The 22,570-nt window shown below is 37.5% G+C and overlaps 1 protein-coding gene across 3 annotated transcripts in view; it reads right to left on the reverse strand.

The window, feature by feature from the left end:
- The window catches only part of LOC145681230 (uncharacterized), a 157,439-nt gene that overhangs the window by 121,953 nt on the left and 12,916 nt on the right, over nt 1–22,570 (reverse strand). The window contains exon 2 of one of the 3 annotated variants that reach the window (XM_081752779.1): nt 16,138–16,874. The exons of the other annotated variants lie outside the window; for them this stretch is intronic. Coding sequence (XP_081608905.1) covers nt 16,862–16,874 — 13 coding nt within the window. The 3' untranslated portion in view covers nt 16,138–16,861. Of the gene's footprint in view, nt 1–16,137; nt 16,875–22,570 lie in introns of those variants that run through there. 3 annotated transcript variants of the gene reach the window in all.

Consider the following 22,570-nt stretch of genomic DNA (forward strand, 5'->3'; position numbering starts at 1 on the left):
TAGGACAAAGGACACCATTCAAGTAGACCATTAAATATTTCCATTTTACATCCTAAAGGATCACATCCATCATATTTTGTAAAAGAGGTGGCGCTGGAGCCAGGACAAACGGGAGAAAAATTCAAGCTTACTACTGCTACAGACAAAGGCAGTTTTCTCTGTCGGTAGGTTTTATGGGCATTTGGTGGTATTTCGATTAACGGTCCAACGTAGTAATACATTGTGTACCACTGAGGAACGTTAGAACCTCGTCTATACGCGGTATCGAGTAAATATTTGGCTTCAGAATATAGTTAATTTTTCGATAACCGATACTGAAGCGATACGTATTGTTTTTTCAAGAACTACAACGACGGAGCTTGAGTATGTGCTCCGGCTCCTTCGTATAATGTTCTATCCAGTATTTCCTGCACGTCTACCCAGATTATTTCTCTCTTTTCGGGAGTTTCCCAATATAAAGAGACTGAAAAACAGGAATATCTCTAGTTATTTTTAGGGGCGGGCACATGAATTTGTCTGTTGTCGCCGAGAGACATGGTTTGTCGCAGGCGACATCTCGGAATTACATAAGCATGTCCAATAATTGGTCTTTCTCATGGGATTCTAAGTTCGGTTCAAAATTCAGAGTTTTACGTAATTCCTCCTCAGCATGCGTTGGCTGGGACACGCAGGTTGGTTGGTAATTGTATCTTTAAAACGCTGTTGGTGTAAAGTTTTACCCCCTCATCACTTAGACCAACGATCGTTTCTTGAGAGCCCTTTTTGAAGGGACTATGCGAAGAGACCTCTGACGAAGAGGTTTCTAGAAATTTAGCTTCCTATAAGTTGCCGTTTAGAGGTGCCTTCTCATTAGAATATGTTTCACACATTTGATCATTCGTACCTATTGAGCAAGTCTGATAGCTCACGGTAGATGATTCTATCGAACTGTTGGCAATGGCGATTCTAGGAGAATATTTCTTCCTCCCTAGTTTTGGGGAGACAGGCTTGTTGGTTTTTCTTCTACGGTTAACGGAGTAAGAAACATTTTCTACCACGGCAATTGAGCTGCCAATATCCAGTTCATGAGTACTGCAGTTAACATTCCCTTCGTTGAGTCTGAAACATTTACTCTTTCTTTCGTTTGAAACGGTCTCTTTAAGGTAATTATAGGCTTCGGAAAAGAAATTTTAGGCGGTTCCCTTAAGCGTACAAATACTCCTGACATAATAGTCGTAGGGCGGACATTTTGCTCCTTTTTTCTTGTGAAAGCTTTAAATGGCGTCCCCCAACTTGGAGAAGTTTTGATTCTTTTTAGTAAAAATCTGGTTTCTAAAGTTCCGAATTTGAGCAGGAGGATTACTGGGATCGTTGTATGATGTATGTGGTTAGCTTTTTCCTTCCCGCAATTGTTCACAAAATCTCTGTGTCTGGGAAGCTCTCACTTGTTTTGTTCTTGTATATCTTTCAACGTGTGATAAATCTAGATTATAAACCATGTTCTTACGGAAATTTCGAAGACCCAGAGGAATTTGAACCAGCGATATTCTACTTAGTTCCCATTACTATCCGCGAGAGGTAAATATTTAGGGTGAATAGCGGTAGCATACTACATCAATGTACTTTCGACTAGTGGTTTTTAAGTGGTCTTTTATCGAGCATGCCGTTATGACCACCGGTAGGTATTCTGAAAGCTGGGAGCCTACTATTTGTATTCGTACGTAACCTTTCAATCGAATCAACACTGGGAACCCAAGTGATAGGCATTCACTAGATAGGAATGAAATGGTTGTCCCCTTGTCAATTAGATGTGACGTCCAGCGGTCTCCTATTTTTATTTTAACTGTACTGAGTTGACATCGGCCAGCGCCCAGCTCATAGTCATTACAGTAATTATTCTGGTAGGACTTCCGATCACTTTTATTCAATGCATAATTCGAAGAGTAATAGCAAATTGAAACAGATTCAGATTGCACAGTAGTTTCAAGCAAGGATCAGTCTACACGATCATTTTTTCGGATGACGCCAGGACTAGTTTGCAAATATGTCCACAAGTTTCTTTCGCGATTTCATATTTTCGCAGGTAATCTATGCATTGCTCTAACTTATCTATGTCTTCGACATTAAGCATTCGTTGGTGTAAAATCTGTGGTAGTAAATTCACTCTGAGCCTATGCAACACTTCCGACTGATCTGTACTTCTACACAAGTATTTAAAATCTTTTCCTAACCTGTAAACAAATGTATGATATCTTCGCCTACTTTTTTGGTCTATGTTCTAAGTCATATTCAAGATTAGCGAGATAAGGATAGACCGGGAAACAAATTGTACTTACCTCTTAGCTCTGCATAGTTCAACGTAGGCTGATTTGCTGTTTTCCACAAACTACCAAGCGGTTGCCCGGCCATTTAAGCAAATAGGGAAATAATCCGCCATTTCCTGGGGTGTCAAATCGTATGCGCGTACCGTCATTTCGTAGGAAGAAAGAAAATTCTTTACAGCCTCATATTTACCGACTGAAAATAACGGGATTTTTACTTCCGGGTAAATACGATATGCTCGAGATTGAGTAAAAATAATAGGGTGTGCGGACCACCTGCGGGTGATGGGGATGGCCAATTTTCTTCTAACTGTAAATTTGGAATCTCAGGTTTCTCTAAGCTAGGTTGAGACGAAGGTTCTGTAAACGGACTAGTCTTAAATTATGTTTCAGGTTTAGTAGTAATGTTATCGTTTTGTTTTGAACTAGTGTCCTGAATTAAATCTAACCTTTGACTGCTGGTCATTTCCTTTCAATAGCTTTCATACGAAGAAAATTCAGTTATTGATGTCCTGTGGGGGGGGGGGGTCGACCTCCATCGAGGTTTTCGTCGAATCTAACCTACTTAAATCCTTACCCAGTGACTCTGTACTTTGATCCGGCCTCATTTATGCATTTTCTAACATGTTGGGAGAGTGGGAGTGGGAGAGCTCGCACTATAGGTGGAGAAACAAACTATTTTAGCGCGATATACCGTCCACTTTTCTGTATCTTTTCATTTCTTTAATGGTCGGTGATTAACTTTTACTATGTTTCGAGCTCGTATAGGCTGTGCATAATAAACTACTACTAGGTCTGACACTATCTTTTCCTGAACTATACTTGGTTGTAAAGGAGGTGAAGAAGATTTTGTTTTTTTATCTCCTGTAAACACACTATGGAAGGTCCGTATTCCGCATACTCAAATACCGGTATCTTTTCGACATATTTTAAAGCTCTAGATTACGACCACGAGTCGTTGTTATCCGCTCCTATTTCTTCCTCTATCTGGTTAGAAGGGTGGATGGGAAAAATATCTTTATTTTCTTTATTCTCTTCCACTGAAGATCTTGCTTCAATATCAAGGTTGACGTCATCATCTTCTTCGTTAGTTTACTAGGAATGAGGTCTCGAGCTGTTCACTGGGGCATGGATGCTAGTAAGGTGTCCCAATTAGAATAGGTAAGGTCATCTTCTGAACTCAACGGAGTAAACAGCGCTACTTCGTTACTCAATAAGGTGGGATTTAACTCTATGAGTGTCTAGCCCCCCTCACTCCCATTGCATTTTAAATTTTCCCGTCTTTCTTGGCTGAATTGGAATAAGGCTCCATGTACCGTACGTCGACGCAAACTGTGTTCTAGTTTTATCTTTTTCTATGAGTTGGCAGTCCTGTGAATGGTGACTTGTGCTTCCGGTTCACCGAACAAAAGAGGTGCAATATGGTCATGATAATATAAAATATAGTTCCTTAAACCCGAATGCCATCGTGTAATGTTTTTGCTGTTTTTAACATTTTAATTATTTCGTCTTAATGGTAAACTTATCTAACGCCCTCTGATATGTGTATTTCTCATGAAGGATATTTATTATGAATATTTATAAAATCTTTTCTGGCGTGCTCAGCGTAAACATACGGACGCTGAGGCAAAAAAGCCGCGAAAAGTACTCTAAGTGGTTATGGCGGTTTGAATGGTTTTACTACCGTGACGCCCGAGAAGAATATCGAAGTTTTCCCTCGCAATCGTTTAAGATTTTATAAATTTGATAACGAGAAAAATAAGTTAAATCTGCGCAGATATATAAATATAAAATGAACACAAAATCTATGTTCGTGTGCCAAGACAGCGTATAATATGTGAAGTCATGTAAGCAACGAGGCATGAGTAAGGAACCAATACAAGTAAAAGGGTGAATTTCATTCCAAATTGAAAAGTAATAACTTCCACGGAAGCTAAATAATGACTATCCAACGAACAACAAGAAGCATGGAGAAATCTTATTCGTAAGAACGACTACATGATTCCCCCCCAAAATCCAACAATTTATAGTGCAGTTAAGTGTGATATAGAAATGGCGTGTGTTTAATACTAGTGCATTGCGTAATATAAATTTTAGCCGGCATTCGTAGTGCGTCATCTTCTTTAAAGAAAGAAAGAAAAAATGAAAATATATAATAATTTCTTCGGATAAATTCCACATTAATAAAGTTTTGGGCTCATGGTGTGTTGGTACATGTTAAATAAATCACTAACAAAATGTTGTAATGTTGTAAACGTAAGTATTATAAACCTGTGTTAAGCGAATAAAATTTACATACTATCTATTCCTTTATGTGCAATTACCTTTACAGTATTTCTGCACAATCACTACTGAAATGCTGGATGTTATGTCTAATGACTTGCACTTATTCCGCTGATGCCAGCAGGCGTGGCAAGGATGGTGGGCACTCGCAGTCGCAACCTCAATGAAATAGTATTTTGGTTCGAGATCCAACTTGGAGGTTTGCGCACTGTCCTTTATAGTTTTGTCATTTGTATTGCGAATGTCCTTTACACGCCAACTACTAAAATCAATCACAGGTAAGGATCAGATTCTGCAGGTCGCAAAAATGGTTAGCTCGAACAGGAACCGGACACTTCCGGTCATAACTCTGGGTTACTTCAGTGGGAATGCTTTAATTCCAACTCGGAGAGAGACTCGTCTTCAGCTTGTAATCGGTTCAACTTATATTTCAGCCACGCTTCCTTTACAGTGTCATCATTCATTCCAGACGGCATTTCTCTATTTCCGATTCAAGAACCAAAGTTCGAAGTAATGGAATCGGTTTCTAGTTTTCTTGTGCAGGATTAAGCGCAGGTCCTGCAGAACTACAAACTGCTAAGCGGGTTGTTTCACAACCGATCTCAGGTGGTTCTTGCACGTCAGAAGTCGGAGTGGGAGGATCTAAATACAAGGTTCTATCCTACGTATCAATATACTTCGGCGCATTACTATGTTGCCATCAACTAAATTGAGGAATAGCGTATATTTTTCCTTGAACTTTATCACTATATAAACAATAAACATTGCCATATGAATCCCATATATAATAAGGTTTTCCATCGCCAGCTGGGTAATGTGATTTCCCTACTTCGCGCCAGCGTTTTTATTTACTGCGGGAAACTCATGGTTCTAGTGTTCAATTATTCTTTTTATTTCATTAGTGGCTCAACATATATCCGTAGCAACGCTATGATTTAACCTAGATCCTATTGTAAAAACATGCATACAGCAGAAATAATTTAATTCGCGAAGAATTACTTCATCAGGAAGTGACATACAAGAAGATTAAAAATAAAGAATTCTTGTCCTTCTTTAGGAGGATAGTTACAATTCCTTCTCCTGTCTATTTTTCTAGAACGAGTATTAAGTTTATTGCTGTATTATCATTTGGATAATATAGATAAAATAAAATTCAATTTACTTCGTGTAATCTGTTCACTTCCGTTATACAATATTTTTTGCTGTCTTATACTTACAAGAGAGGATGTTTCACTTTGACGCAACACGAAATTAACATAGGCTCTGATCTAATCGAGGATTATTAGCGAACGTCACATAATAGAGCTCGAAGAGAATAATGGTGCGTTAATACTATGCTCCAGATAAGGAAACGATTGAGAAATTACATTCAAAACTACTTACGTATTATAATCGTTTTCATATCTGTATTTGTAGGTTGAGCACTATCCCGGTATTATACATCACTGTTCACTGGCTACATACTATTTAGCAGGTATGCTACGACAGCAACGAAAGTAATTATTTTCATGATTCACTTGTAAGAAAAACACAAAACGGTAGTAATACTTAAATGCTGAAATCAAGTGTGTATTTTTACATATAAAAATAAAAATGAAACTGTACCTCTGGTACATTGTAGCACTGGTCTCACCAATGCACAAGTCTGGGCAAACGACATAACGAGTGTAAAAGTAAAACGTCAGTACCACCGGCGGTTGACACCAACTATTACAGTTGGGGTTGTTGGGGTGTATAGTTACTGTGTAGAGTTCACCATTCATACCTGGCGAAACTCCATCAACCTTTACGAACGTGTGGTGACTTGGTGACTGAAGATGACGCGGTCCACCGGTTTTAATCCGGCAGCCGATCACTAACTGTTTGAGGGCTCCAACGTGTTTGAGAGGCGTGATACGAACCACATAGTGTGTGTTCGTGGCAAGAAGCACACACTATTCCATTTAGGACAATTTTTAATATAGAGCTTTGCTTTGTACGGATTTGGAATTCGTTCTCTCTCTCTCTCCTTCCTTCCAAACGGGGCTGTAATTAGTTAACTCCCCACATTTAACCCAGATACTTCTATCCTCTTTGATTCGCTGGTATGAAGTGAAGCTCATAGAGAATACATATCGAAGTCCTAGCTCAGTTGTTTGTTGTCTCTAATTGTATTATCATAATATCCCCCTAGGAAAAGTTCAATGAGACATAATAGAGTTTAATACAATATTAGAATAGATATACAAGACGAGTACAAGAGAGGAAACATAACTATGTGAGACATTAATTTCTTATATGTGTCGTGATTACATAAATTGCTAAGATTAACGTCTATATTTTTGCCCGATACACTATTCCAGAGATTTTCACCATCGCGAGGGTGGCCCTCTCAAGGGAATCCTCACCCTCAAGCTCTCTCACCCACAATGAAGCGAGGTTGAATGTACGCAAGAGTGAGGAGATATTTCCAACACGAGGGCGAGGGCGATGGACAACTTCATTCGCGAAGACGAGGGTGCACGAGGGTGAGAAGTTTCGGCAGCGAGGATGCGCAAGGGCTAGGGAAAATATCCAATACGAGGGCGAGTGGGGGCGATGCCAGGGCGAGGACGCGTCTTCAGCGCGAGGGCGATGGACAAATCCTTTCGCAAGGGCGAGGGTCAATTGTTACTGGAAGGGTGAGGGTGCGCGAAGGCGAGTGAACGAGGGCGTGGGTTGCCCGAGGGAGAGGAACAATTTCCTTCGCGAGAACGAAGGCAAGCGAGGGAGACGGACAAGCCTTCTTAACAACAACTATTTTGAATTTGCAGTTTGACCACTTTTTAGAAGATTATAATATTTAAAATAACATCTGCTATGTCCGCTTTATGATAATTGATGTTACAGTAAGATTATAGAATAGTCGTATTCTTTCTTTCACTTAATTGCAGTGGAGAATTTCTCTTGTGTGCTTCTACATAATTATTAAAAATTATAATGCAAATGAATATAATATTTACATGTTTGCCATGAAAGTTTCCTGATAGAAATAGCGCTACGTTTAGAAGTGAGTGTGCCTCATTGTTGCCCTGCCTATCTAAAGACTTTTTTAGTTAAAAAGTGTCTACACTCTCACGTTTAAAGATTACTGATGGACAGACAGTGACTCACGTCATTCAGCAGTAAATGACATAATCTTAAGAGCGCTGATATCTGAACGAACACAAGCAGTGAGAGAACCATCAGAATGCAGTAGATTAGATGGAAAAAGACTTGATTGAATGAGTTTTGATCATAGATTGCCATTTTGCACTGGGCTTGCTCGGGCTCGGACTCAGTTCTTTCAACTGGGCTCGCGCTCGGGTTCAGTTCCCTCAGTTCGTCTCGCGCTTAATTATTAGATGAATAGTTTATGTTGTTTCTGGAAACAAGCAATATGTTGTTGTTCAACACAAAACAAAGTTTTATATGTTCAAAGTACACACACACACTCACACACCCTGGGGCACTCTAGTATATGCAATATACTGTATTTGCAAATTAGTTGAGAAGCTGTGGTCCCGGAAGAGTTTTCCCAGTCGGGCCCTGCATCTTCTAATTCCATTATACTACCTTCTTACCCGTTACTTTGAAGCAAGAAAGGTTTAAATTTGTAACTATATGAGTTCCCTCAGGAACAGCCTCTACTTTTAATTGTTTGAAGACATATTGTAATGCTAAAAACACATTAAATAGAATACTTTCTTAAGTAGTTCTTATGCAGTAGTATAAAGTTCGTTCGGACACATGTAATTATTATTACCGTAAATACGCGCGTAATTTTCGCCCTCGCATAATTTCACATCCCAATTTTGAAGAGCATTTTCTGTACATTTTATTTTCCTCGCGTAATTTGCGCACACGAGGATTTGACAGTGATTTGTAAGAAACCACACGGCTTCTTAATCTATTTTTTAATGTTATTTTTCTACAAATTTAGAATTAGTTGTTTGTTGTCAATTCTAGCTACAAAGAAAATGTGTACCCGTATTTTCGTATTATTTTGACTGGGAAAAAAATTAGATGATGTTCACTGATGTGGCTAATTTTTTTCCCGTCTAATTTACGCACCCTTGTTTCAAAACAACTTTTTTCCTCTAAAAAAGTGCGAAAATTACGCGAGTAAATACGGTATTATTATTAGACAACAGACAATATTACCTACTAACCAACCAATACGTATTCTTTGGAAAGGTCGTCAACCTTCAATTTACAGTACCCGAAGAAAAGATTTTATCTGCAGCTATAAGGCAATCTTGGACTGGAATCCTGAGCTGGATTCACGACGAACTCTTTGGGGGCAGAGAAAGGTTTCTCCGATGATCTGAAGCCGCCGCAATAGGGACACTAAGTAGAGGGGCAAACGACACTTCGTGCTATGATGACGCAAAGATTTCTTTGAATTTAGTAGAGGTGTCTTCCTCATCAGCTTAGCTAAAATAGAAAATATCTTCTACACACAAAACAAACATTAAAAATGGGCCAATTATTTTTGCAAATAAGAAATATATACCACATATTACAAAGGGTGTTATTGCTGGTATTGGAAACAAAATTCACCCAACTAGTTTCGTGCAAATAACTAACTCAATCTTTTACGAAAATCTTATATATTACCTTATACGCTAATAGTTCATCAAAGAAACATGATAAAATGACACTTTTTAAATCTCATCACAATTATCACTCTTTTAATTTGCACTATGATACAAGACGAATTTTTTTTTTCGAATCTCGTGAGCAACACTAGTTCACCCGAGTCTTAGGTCTCAAACACTATTTTTTTTTTTTTTTTTTTTTTGCTTAATGATCCGTATATAAAACCTATAAATTGACAAAAGTGATTTGCGATCACACTGAAGAGCTTTATGAACGTTTAAAGATACACTAATCATTACACAGTATATCCCGATAATAAATATGGTTTAAATGTTATTAGATACACACTTCTTACATTTCTAGTGACGCAGACAGATTCTTAGAACATCTAGATAAGAGAATACATATTTTACGTAAATTTACAGAACGAGAGGAGAAGTGAGTTGTCGAGAATCGGGACAATAAAGAAGGTTCCAAGAATTGAGACGGGACGACACTTCTATAAAATTTACAAGACGAAATAATAAACATTATTTCTCGTACGGGGCGAGGTGGTTCGGTGGTAGAGCTTTCAACTCCGGTGCTTGGAATTTCTGGTTCGATCCCAGCTCGCGACGTGTGGACTTTGTGGTGGACAAATACAGTGCTCAGGGGTTTTCTTGGGGTTCTCCCGTTTCCTCGCATTTTCTTCGTTCCATCATTTTATTCATTTGTCATCATCACCGCCTAATTTAACCTAACTCCCATAACCATTGGACGTACAACTCAAACACTTCACTTCATTTTTCTTATTTCTAGTGCCGACTCGTCTCATGGGCAACACAAGTTTTGAACCAAAAGGTTTAAAGGAAACTCTATTCAAATTTTACCTGAATATAAAACTAACTAACTCTATGGCCTATGGAACCCGGAGGTTCAGTGCCGCGTTCACAAAAGCTCTCCACTGACTTCTATCCTTAGCTAATTGCATCCAGTTTCTACTTAGTATTCCTATCTCTGCGAGATCCATCTTAATATTGTCCTCCCATCTGCGCCTAGGTCTTCCTAATGGTCGTTTTCCTATGGGTCTACCAGTCAAGACTTGGAAAGCGTTTCTACTTTCTTCCATTCTAGCTACATGACCTGCCCACCTAAGCCTCCTAGACTTGACGACCCTAACAATGTTGAGTAAACCGTATAAACTATGTAGTTCCTCGTTATGAAGCTTCCGCCATTCCCCATTCTCGTTCCTCTTGGGTCCGAATATTCTTCTCAGGATCCTGTTCTCAAATACTTTCAGTCTATGTTCTTCCCTCAGAGTAAGCGACCAAGTTTCACAGCCATACAGAACAACAGGCATGATTATCGTTTTATGTATTTTAAGCTTCAAATTCATCGACAGAATCCGCGACAAGAGATTTTGAACCGAATAGTAACACGAATTCCCTGCTTTTAGTCGACATTTAATTTCTTCGTGAATATGATTTTCGTCTGTTAATATTGATCCTAAATATTTGAAAGTATCCACTTTATCAAAAGCATTATTTAATATTTTAACGCCTCCACAAGTTGCCGTATTACGGTCCAGACGCACTTCCATGTATTTAGTTTTCTCTGCATTTACTTCTAAACCCATGTCCCTGCAAGCGTTTAATAAGATCTCTGCATTTATTTCTACTGTTCTATCATCCCCTATTAAATTTACATCATCAGCATATGCCATAACCTGGTGAATGCCGTTCAACTCTAGGCCCTGGTTGCTATCTTTGATTTTCCTTATGGCGTATTCCAGCACAAAGTTATATAATAATGGCGACAACGCATCTCCTTGTTTCAGGCCATTTTCGACGTGGAAGCTCGTGGACAAAAATTTTCCTACCCAGACTTTAGTTTGGGATTCACTTAAACATATCTTAATTAATCTAATTAGCTTTCTCGGTATTCCAAGTTCTGTAAGAACGTTGTATAATGTTTCTCTCCTAACCGAGTCGTAAGCCTTTCTAAAATCAATAAACAGTTGATGTACCGGGGTATTGTATTCCCACTTCTTTTCGAGTATTTGGCGAATGGTAAATATTTGGTCGATAGTTGATCGATTTCGTCTCAATCCGCACTGATTATCTCCAATAATTTCATCTGCGTATGGGGTCAATCTTGCTAACAGAATATTTGAAAGGATTTTATAGGATGTTGACAGAAGAGAAATGCCTCGATAGTTATTACAGTCAGTTTTGTCGCCTTTACCTGAATATATTCATGTTAATATTAAGCGTCGAGTGATCAATGATTTGTTCCATTTTAGGTAATCCGAAGTAAGTTATAGGATGGAATGTTTAATTTTCTTTGTTTAGGAGGTATTTTAAAGAAATAATTTAGGAAACATGCTGGAAAATTGAGGATCTGATCCACGCGAGGGCTTTCTTACCCTAAAATAACCTCGCCCTCAACGATATGTGGAAGAAAGCGTAAAAAACAGCTTCCTAAGCGAGGATGAGGATTAACGAGGGCGAGGAGAAATTTCCAGTAGGAACGCGAGGGCGATGGACAGCAATCGTCATGAAGACGAGTTTGAACGAGGTCGAGAGCTAACTTTCACTGTGAGGGCCAATTTCAAGCACGAGGGTGAGGGCAAGCGAGGGCGATGGACAATTCCCATCGCCAGAGCGAGGGCCAACTTCCACTACGAGGCGAGGGTGATGGACAACTCCCTTCGCGAGGACAAGTTTCCAGAATGAGGACAATAATAACGAGGGGGAGAGCTGTCACCAGGAGGATGAGTGTGTGCGAGGATGATTTACAATTTCGTTTGCGACGGAGAGGGTGAACGAGGGCGAGGGCCAACTGCCACTGTGAGTGCAAGAGTGAGTGAGGTCCGAGTAAAATGAACATTATGTTGCAAAGAATCGAGTTTAAGAATGTGTCCACGCTTTCTGTTATTTCTTCAACTTATTGTTCAAATTCGGGAATGAGGGAAAAGTAGTAAAAGAGAAAAATAGCAAAAAGAGACAAAGTCGATTGGAATAAAACTCGAAAGGAAAGAGTAGTGTGTTGGACTGACCTCTGCTGTGTGAAGGGTGGTGCATCTTACTTGAAGTCGAACTCTACATGCTACAGTGAGTCTCAGCAAAAAGTAAGTCCCGCCATATCTTGAATTATCAGAGACTGCTTAAAACACATCCGATCAGTTCGATAGTCCACGGTTTTCTGCTAACCGGAACTTATCTATGTCCTCTCTAGACTCCTTATATAGTCTACCTCCTGGATTAACCTTGGGTAAGAATAGTGGAGGAGAGAGAACAAGGGGACTCCAAAGCAGAACAGAGGAGGTGGATCTGGAGGGAAGCCACAAAAGTTGATGGTATGAGGGATTGGAGGGAGCGCTCGAAACCAGCTACACCAGCGCCACGGTTCCATCTGGCGGCAAATTAAGAAAATCCTGCCAGCTTATTAGCTATAGAAATGCGTCGCCAAGGATGTTTTTCATATTACACATTTTATACATTTTTCAAATTATACGTTTCATATATTTTTCTTTCTTTTAAATTTCTTGTTTGTAACCATTTTGTTAGACGAGAACGTGATTGTTTTATTTACTTATTTGTACATGCTTTCCTCAGCGCTGAAGCCAGTTCTCAGCTTCAGCTGGCCGGACGCCTACTTTAACCAGGTTAACATGACCAATAAATTCTTTTCTCGAAACGCTCATTTCCAACTTCCTCTTTCTTTACTAATGTTTGCACATCCTTCCAGAGGGGCGCGAAGTTCACAATCTAGGGATCGAAAGCAGGCCATCTGGCTTACGCGCCTCATATGACAATATTGTACATATATGTAAATTTGTAGAATGTACTTATTTCTAATAAATACATATCTTTGTGCATATAAGTTTTATTCGATGTATTTATCAATATGAAATAAGTCGAAATTTAACAGCAATGATTTCCACTTTAAAATACTTCAAAAAATAACATTGGTCAGGACTTTCACAGAAATACTCCATTGTGCGATGCGGTTAAAAAGTTGTAACATTGCTATTTAGAGATGTTACTTTAGTAAAGTGAGACAAACTTTTCCATGATTATACGTTTTCCGCTAGAAGGGAGGGGGAAAATTTCTTAGTTTCCCTCCGGGTTTGCCTATGTTTAAGCTTGAATTCATCACTCTTATATTTGCCAATATTGTCTATGAACTTCTGTGGTTTAACGTTTCCTCAAGTGTGTTCGCACGTTGGAGTGCAACTCGGTCGAAAAATGTATAATGTTTCTCAGACCAGTCATCATGAGTGTGGATTTCCCTGGGTTTTATTCTACCCACATTCGTGTGGCTTTGTATCAATACATAGTAAAATTTACGTTTTACTTTGCGATAACAGGTATATAGCGCGAATTTCAGGGTAAATACCAAGTTGCTAAGCTCTCATGATCCCGAGATATACAGAATTTCAGTTGAAGTTTACCACAAATTTTCTCAGCGTCAACGCAAATCGTTACCGAATGAGTGTTTTAATCAACGATATCAACATAGAATTTATGCTTACTACGTTTTCCTTTTCATATTGCAATCCACAAATTTTGCGGGTATCGTTATGGAATAGAAATTCACTGAAACTCCAGTGCTAGAAATTCCCTGAAACTCCCGGTTTCAGTTTAACCTACATCATAAAGCAAAGATGCAGGAAGGAGTTGTTTTGGGGATCAATTTAGCGTTGTGGGAGTATTTATCATCCTCTCTGTTAAAATCCTAATCAAACCACAAGTGGTGAAAAGGAAAACACTTCTGATTTTTAGTGTTGATAACTATCGGTATGGCTAGATCAAAAACGGTAAAAGATAGCGAAAAGCAGCTTTGTTTAATCAAGTATTTCAAGAATGTTCTATCTCGACTCTAACTTTCTACTAAAACCGAAGGTGGGGAAAATGAAACAGTTTTCGTTTTAACGTTAATGTCTGTATAATGCAGCTAGAAGGGCTTTTGTGTAATTCATGAAGTGCCCCAAGATTATATCGCATATCAATACTAATCTCTATACTCAAACCGGAAGAAAATATCCGGTTTCCATGTTGAAAAATATTCCATGATCCTCTTTACGGTATTTACTAGTGTTTATTTATTTGTTTATTTTTACAATAAATCGACAGTCGTAACTAACCAGGAATAGGAATTCTGTCGTGTTCAATGGAAGATTCATTTAGTATTCATTCTGCTAACATCTTCAGGTTATAGCAGAAACAAGGACTCATCTGCAGGAGCTTAAATGATCCGTTGAAGAAGATATCTAGCGAATATTCTAGTATAGTAATTTTAGTTGCCTGTGTCTTGCTTTTATTATGATACTGAAGAGAACATGATGAGAAAGATGATGGAAACGAAGTAAATGGAACTGAACAAAACAAGGTTACTTGTTTCGTTAGTCGCACGAGCAGTTTATCAGTGAAACTACCACAATCTTCGCCATCTATGTTGCCTTTCCTTTGCTCTGGGAGAGGTATTCATTAAAAATCTCAGAAGCAATGTGTGATGTCAGGGAACATTCCGTTGGAAATAGCTGACGTAGTATGCTTAATTTATGATCCATATTCGCTAAACATTTATTTTTCGCACAAAATAGTCTTAATATCCACATGCTACCGCAGTGTCAGGTTACATCCACGGACCTACACAGACTTATTTGGATGACAATTAACGTCGCAACAGACCCATTCGTAAATCCATAATAGAACGGACCAACTAAGAGGTACATAAACGTACAAGCGCATAGCTTGGATTTGGTTAAAAGCAGGGCGTAGTTAAGTTTTTTGACTCTCTTTGACACATATATATATTCATATGGGGTCCGGGTGAGAGAGAGAGAAAGCTTAATGCAAACCTTCTTTACGATTTGTGAACATGTTTTCGCACTTGGTACGAATGGCTCCTGGCTTGACTTTTCTCAGGAAATCAAGAATTTAGGTGCTGAGAGAGTTTAAGTGCTACTTAGAAAAAAAAACGAGTTTCAGACCTCAAGACTTGAAAAGAAGGGAATTATGGTTATTTTAACAGCAACAATGTTCTAAATTTGATTTCAGGTTGAGTCAGAATTCACACAAAAATATACTCCCATGGAACTATTCTTACAGGATCACTGAAATAGATAGCCTGCTGAGTTATTTGTATCTCTAATTAGTTCTGATGATGAACAACACATGTACAACATGCAACAATCAAAAGTATATTAATAGTACTTATCATGTCCAGATATAAAAATTGTGCTACTATTTTTACATTGAAAATTCTTGTTTCTGTTTTTTTTATAGATAAAAAATCATTCCTGATCATTTACTAGGTAAAATAATGGAAAATCGATGAAAGTTTTCGATTTTTTTGAAGATTATGATATTAACTGCATGCTTAATCTATACCTAGGCAGACAAGGGATCTTCAAATCTTACAACCAGAATGCTACTCACGAAGTATAAAATATGCTCTGAGATGTCAATAGAGAATAAAAGTTATCTGTTAAAATCCCGTGGTCAGACAGTAGAGCTACAGGCAAACGTATAGAATTCATGCAAACATTAACTTATCTCCTTATATCTAGATCATAAGAGAGTGTAAACTACCCTTAAATTAAGTTTTTCTTTCTAATATTTGCAAATGCTAAGAAGAAATATACGATATGTTTGTAATAGCTACTTCTGGAATACATAGGTCCGCATCCAGGATATCTGAAAAGGTGTTTGTTTCTCTTAAACCAGCTTCTTATATCTTGTTGAGTAATCACCTACATAAGGAACAAAGATGGAATCCTGTCCTCAGCAATCAACTGATATAGGTTACCAATCATAATCGGAGAAATATAATAACTAGGGTTCGTATCTCTATGACCTAAAAAGTTGGAAATATGCAGGTTTTATGACCAAAAAATACAAACTATGACTTAAAATGTGCTCAAATACACACGAAGTAAATCATTTTTTACTGAAAATTTATTTAAACTTCAATTTTTAACAAATATATTTCTAAGAATAATCATTTGTTAAGACATTTTCGTAGTTATTTTGGCCTGAAGGAATATCTGTATGTTCTGAAGAATAGATCACAGCATATTACTGACATTATAAAACAAAAGCTGAATGACCGTCTCCTTATTCCTAATGATGACATATCTATCTAAACAAAAATGAAACCCGTCTAAAACATGATGAAAAATAAGCCTTTGTATCACTTCAAGCCCATATGACCTCACGCCAAAATATGGTTCAAATATACATATATATAACCAACTAAAGCATTTTTTTATGACAACAATCAGAAACATGTTTATATTTAATTATACATATAAAAGGATAACAGGATGAAGATATGACCTCATAGAAATCCGAGCCTTAATGAAAAACTTTATTTCTAATTTACATCTTAACTCGGATGTTGTGACTGGTTTTACAACATAATGTTCAGCCGATGTTTGTCTCTGATGAGGAGACAGAAAATATTGTACATTGACTTCAATGTAACTATTCGTTGAAAAATGTCTCAGATTATTTACTGTGTCCTCTGTCATAGAAAAGGAAGGTATGATATGCTTATCTTCGTAATGTACCCGACAAATTCTTTACGTAATAATTTACTTTTTTTCCGCAAATATGGAGCCCAGCAGTAGGTTTGAACATGGAAATATAGGAAGAATTAGCACAATACACAGCTCACTCAAAATAGAAGATTCAATTTTTAAAGCTGAAAAATACAGAAGAAAGGAATGTATGTTATTAATAACTACCAGAGCAAGTAAATGCTCTTAAATTTTATATATGATTGTTTGGCAAACTTATGAATCTCTCGAAAAGATGATGTACTCTCTAAATAGAAACTAAGCCGTCGTAAGGGTGCACGTTCTTGGGTGTCCCAAAACCCTTGATTAAGGCACTGTATACGTACAGTGAATCTCCACTGGACATATATAGGCATATGTATGCTCTATGTGTTGTGTCTTCTTATTCATGCCAATTACCTCTTTAATTTCAGTTATAACTATATTGATGAATGTGTATGTGTATGTGTATTAATGACATAATGTATGTTTTAATATGCGATTTTTTAATTTCAGTTTTGTTGTGAAGACAGTCAGTTAAAAATTACAAAAAAAAAAAAAAATCCTATCGAGGACATTTTTGGTGTTTAAATATGTTTACTATACATTTGACTTGAAAGATTTTTTAGACAAAAAAAGAAAGGTTCATTTGTATGTCAAAAATTGTGAAGCAAGTGGATATAATAACCAAAATTGAAGTCAATTTTGTAGTCAATCACGTAAATACAGTGACTCCTATCTATTATAATTTAATTACATGGAATGCATGGATTCACACTTATACTATCAAGCTTTGCCTGCACGTGGGGAAGAATTACACGTATAATAGGCGCGTGTAATTAGTGTTTAATTCTTTGTTTTGTAGTAGAAGTGTAAAGCCAAACCAAGGGCGTATATACTTTTCTCTTTGTTTGTGGAAGATTTTTAAAGTGTAGTTGATTAATTCTTAACAGTCGTTTAGTTACTTAATGTATTCCAGAGTTAATGTAATACAAATATAATATCTGCGTAAAAGTCAAAGACCTGATTGCTGAAGTACATTTTACAATGTTTCTAGAAGTACTGCTCGATTGGTATCCACTTTTTATATAGTTTTTATTGTAGACTACAATGTTTTGATTTGGTCAATTTTGTTTCAACAGGTACGTTGGTATGACTAGCTGTGTTTTACCGCTACAGACGAAGCATAGAGCCAAAATTAGAGGCGTCTCTTCATGGAAAGCATTTCGGTAAAATCAAGATGTTTCTTGCTTGGAACTAAGTAAAGAAAAATAATCTCTTCTACAAAATTAATGTTGTATATTGTTATATTAAAATATACGTTTAATGGATGAGTTCGACTCGAGAAAACTATATTTTTACCGATTAGATTTCCCTTACGAGCTGCCTTTAATTTGGACATTCGACGCCTGTTCACATCCATAGTCGCACACACAGAGATTATCTAACATCTAGTGGACGTCTTTCTGTATACTTATCAAACGTCCCTCGATATACGTATGTATCGTCCAGTGGACGTGCCTCTACATACTTAGGAACGTTCAGTGGATGGACACTAAACGTTCGTTTTACCTGCGTTTTACATCTACGGCAGAATACTGGGCGTCTGCGTACGTTCTTAAAACTCAGTTACTGACATCCACACGACATACATCGCACTTTTATACAGGTACGTATCTGGTGTATACTGGGCACACATTCGAATTCTTGAAGATTTACTGGAAAAATTTTCGACAAAAGATTTACCTCTATTAAGGTTCACATCCATGACAAATGAACGTCTATAAACGTACACATCGATGTCTTGATGACATATACTGAACATCTACTTACGTCCGCAATGTCCCTCACTGACCCACTGGCTCTCCAAAAAGTGGATATCTAATGGACCTTGCAGGGGGTACTATTAAGATCTATACAAACTTTCAGTGGACATGCTCTTAGCGTTCTGTTAAGATACACTATATGTTCATGGTCAAGTATCAAAGGATGTTTACTTTCTCATAGACGCAGTTCGCACGTAACATGTTGGTCCATCTTACATTCACACGACCTGAATCGCCTAAACTCTTGGATCATATATGGACGTGAATGTGCTGTCTGGTTGTTTTACAAAAATTGAATTTGCGAGAAAATTTTATAAACTCATGTCACCTGTGAACTTTATAACCTTCATGTTTTAGTTTCTTTTGCAGTGTTTGATCTTTTCCAAAATATTTCTTCTCCACTTTCTTTTTTCGATATACCAACTCTTTCATTAGTATGTGCTAACATATACTTTGCCAAAATTGAACTCAAACTCTCTTTTCAAACACTGAGCTCTTTTTCCTGTGTTAATTACGTCTTCTGCCGATAATTAATTTTGCACAAATCATATCCCACACTACTGGCATGGGAGCTCCTTCATGGCTAAGCGGTTATGGTACGCACCTTTGGTGTGGGAATCCCTGGTTCGATTCCCGGCGGTAGCTCGTAGTTTGGTCCACATAGTCTCGCTGCAGAACGGGACGTTAAACTCAAAATCAACTTCAAACTCTTGGTATTGAAGAGAAATTTCACCTATGTGTATTAACATATGTATAAACAAATGCAGTTTGACGAAACCTCTACTGACAGTCTTGCCGCGTATTACGTTTCTTAACTGTGTATCAAAATACGTTGAGTCAAATTTGAACGTCGAAAAAATCTCCATTTTTCATTTGAATGGATCCTGTAATAAATTCAGTAAAATAGGGAGTGGAAATCTAGGTACACTATATGGAACAACAAAGAAATGCAGAAGTTTCCATCTAAAATAGAACAACAAAAATATTGAAATTTTATCGTGAGGCTTTTCAAGGTAATCATAAGTTTTAGAATGGCGAAAGTGCTATACCTCATAACTCACCATAACCAACTTTCAGGATACCAATAAATCTGTTCTGCTTTTACACTATCTTATATGCGATACCAGGTTTTAAAAGTTAGTTTTTTCACGTTTTTCTTTACCGGGTTTTCGTTTACGATCTTTCACAGACACGTAGAATCAGATGTGGGAAATTGAATGCACCCAAAATCTAAAATTCCATAAAAAGTGGAGATAAGATGTTTTGCACTTTCCCCCCTACAAACTGATTGATAATACTACTGTAATATTACATAAAATCTTGTAGATATTAGGAGAAGAGAACTATTGAGGTGTTTTAGTATCATTTCTGCTCTCCAAAGAAAAGCATGTCCTTTAAATTGATATCTCAAATCGCATCTACATTTATCTATCAGTTATCGGATTTAACTCAAATGCATACTACCACGTTACACTATGGAATGAACATCTGATTATTACAGGTGAAAATGGTGGTACGTTCTCACTGACAGTACTTTTGTATTATATCAATAATTTATGTGATATATAATTTAGCAATTCCGAGAGATTTTTGCAATTACAACTACCAAAACTGTTCGTATTATGACAAAAAAAGAAATCAACACTATAAGCATTTTTAAAATTTTCTAGAAAATACGTCATTTCAAGCAGTATGCTAATCTCTACTAGTGCTTCTAATATCATTTCAATACTCTGAGATATTAAATTTTAAACACTTATACGATCTTTAAGTCTATTGATATACATCTAAGTGAAAAAAGCACTCTTGTTAAATAAGAACGTTTGAGAATCCTACGCCCTGAATATTAACACAATGAAAGAAACATGGTATTAATTAATTATGAAAAAAGTCAGCTTTACTATTTAAAATAAGTTAGCTATTTTGTTTAGTACCTACCTTTACCTCAGTTTATACCATGTTACTTTCATTCAAATTGGTATTATAAGGAGAGAAGGAGGATCAAGGAATACACGTCAAAAATTATCATCTCATGTGTCTCTCTTGTCAAAGAAGAAAAATTAGCATAAGCTTATCGTTTAAAATAAACGGTTGAATGCACAGGTGTATTGGAAAATGCTATATTTAAGAGGGAGAAGAGTAACATTCAACATAATATTTATCAGTACTTACAGTTGAGATACAAATTTTCTGCTATAATTTCAGGAAACATGTGAATACCTTGAAAGTATACTTTACACGGTCTCCCCCTTTTGTTACTTTTTATTGTCTTTTTACGTTACTATCATTAGAATCAGTGTTCTATGAGTAAGAGAAAAACTTTAAATTGTACGCCAAAGCAGAGTATTTAACAAGTGGATTACGTTACGAAGGTGAAATTTACAATATACGAAGTTCAACAAGAAAGTAATAAGAAAATTGTTTCAGCTTCTGCTGACAACGCTGCAGTGTGAAACCGTCGCCAGAGAGTGGCCTTGGGCCTGCTCCAATAGCACAGCACGTGGCACGCACGAAATATTTTTTATGGTGAAGTTAGAAGTTAAAGAGTACGATCGTATGTTCGACCCCTGTCACAACAACGGAAGCACGTAATATTGACCAGTGCTACGCAATCGCCTTCTGTATGAAACTTGGGGAGACTGCCTCGATAACGTACCGGAAGATTTAGCAGGCCTTTGCAAATATACTGTTATCAATGGCAGAGGTATATTGTTGGTACAAAATGTTAGCGGAAGGCAGAACAGAAATCGAAGATGAACATCGTAGTGGGCGACTCACAACAATATGAATGGAAGAGAGCATACAGAGAGAGAGGGAACTTCTCTGAGAGGATAGACGATTAACCGTGAAAATGATTGAGGATAAACTGAACATAAATCGAGAAAATGTGCGTATGATATTAACTGCCTCGTACAAGCTCCCTTACCCCGTTTGTAGTAGCGGTTTAAGTTTGCAGGGTTGCCAGCATCAGCTTAAAGAGATATTCTTCTTACGTTATTTTCGGGTCTCGTAATTAAAATCTTTACTGAAAACCAGTGGGCAAGTGTTATTGGCTTTAAGGAACGAAAACCGGAAATTCCCGTTGTTTCCTAAATACATAAAATTACCATATGATTTAAATTCGAGGGCAGATTGTAAACCACATTTTTTCTCCCCAAGTATTCAAGCTGGAATGGAGAAATTGCATGACGAGAGAGTTTGAAATTTGTGCTACAGAGATTTCTTTGCTTTCCTATGTAGCTCTAGCGACACAAACTTGAACTACGAAAGAAATATTGCGTCCTGTTACTGTTCCCCACATGTGAAGAGAAGCCAGTTATGATTAGATTTCAATGAATCAAAGAGCATACACCAAGAGAAAATTACTGTAACATCCGTACCGTATATGGAGACGATTATATGGACTGTTGCAATGTTTCCAGTTATTGTGCATTCCGCCAAGCTCCAGGCACTCGGTAACAGCTTCAGCACCACAGATTATCAGCGCCATCCAGCCAGCAATTCTAAGTGACTGTCGTGTGCACGTGCGAACTATATTGCAGAAATTCAACATTTACTATGCTGTAGTGTACGACCTTGCTCAGGACACATTGCAATTCCATAAAGTTCGTGCTCGCTAGGTGCTTAAGAACTTGACAGATAACCACGAAGTTCAGCGAACGATGACATGCTTGGATCATCTAACGCGTTATGCCATCTGTATGCAATCGTGGATGTCTTGGGCATACTATTAGACGCCCGAGACCAAGCACGTCTTTATGGAGTGGAAACATACTGGTTTTCAACACGACAAAAACTAAACGTAATTCAATTTGCGAGAAAAGTGCTTGTGACAGTGTTCTGGGTCGTTTGTTGTTTTATTGGGAGATTTGTTAAACACTGGACCACTGTAAATGCTGCAGCGTAAATTAAAACTTTGGTTAATGTTGCGTCGTGCCCTGCGTGACAAACGCCGCTACAATAATGGTGACAACGTCAAACTTCATCATTACTGCCAGTCCACAAGTCTCTTTCGT

The sequence above is a fragment of the Thermobia domestica genome, chromosome 3 (genome assembly GCF_964235325.1).
Source record: "Thermobia domestica chromosome 3, izTheDome1.hap1.1, whole genome shotgun sequence".
Taxonomy (NCBI): Eukaryota; Metazoa; Arthropoda; class Insecta; order Zygentoma; family Lepismatidae; genus Thermobia; species Thermobia domestica.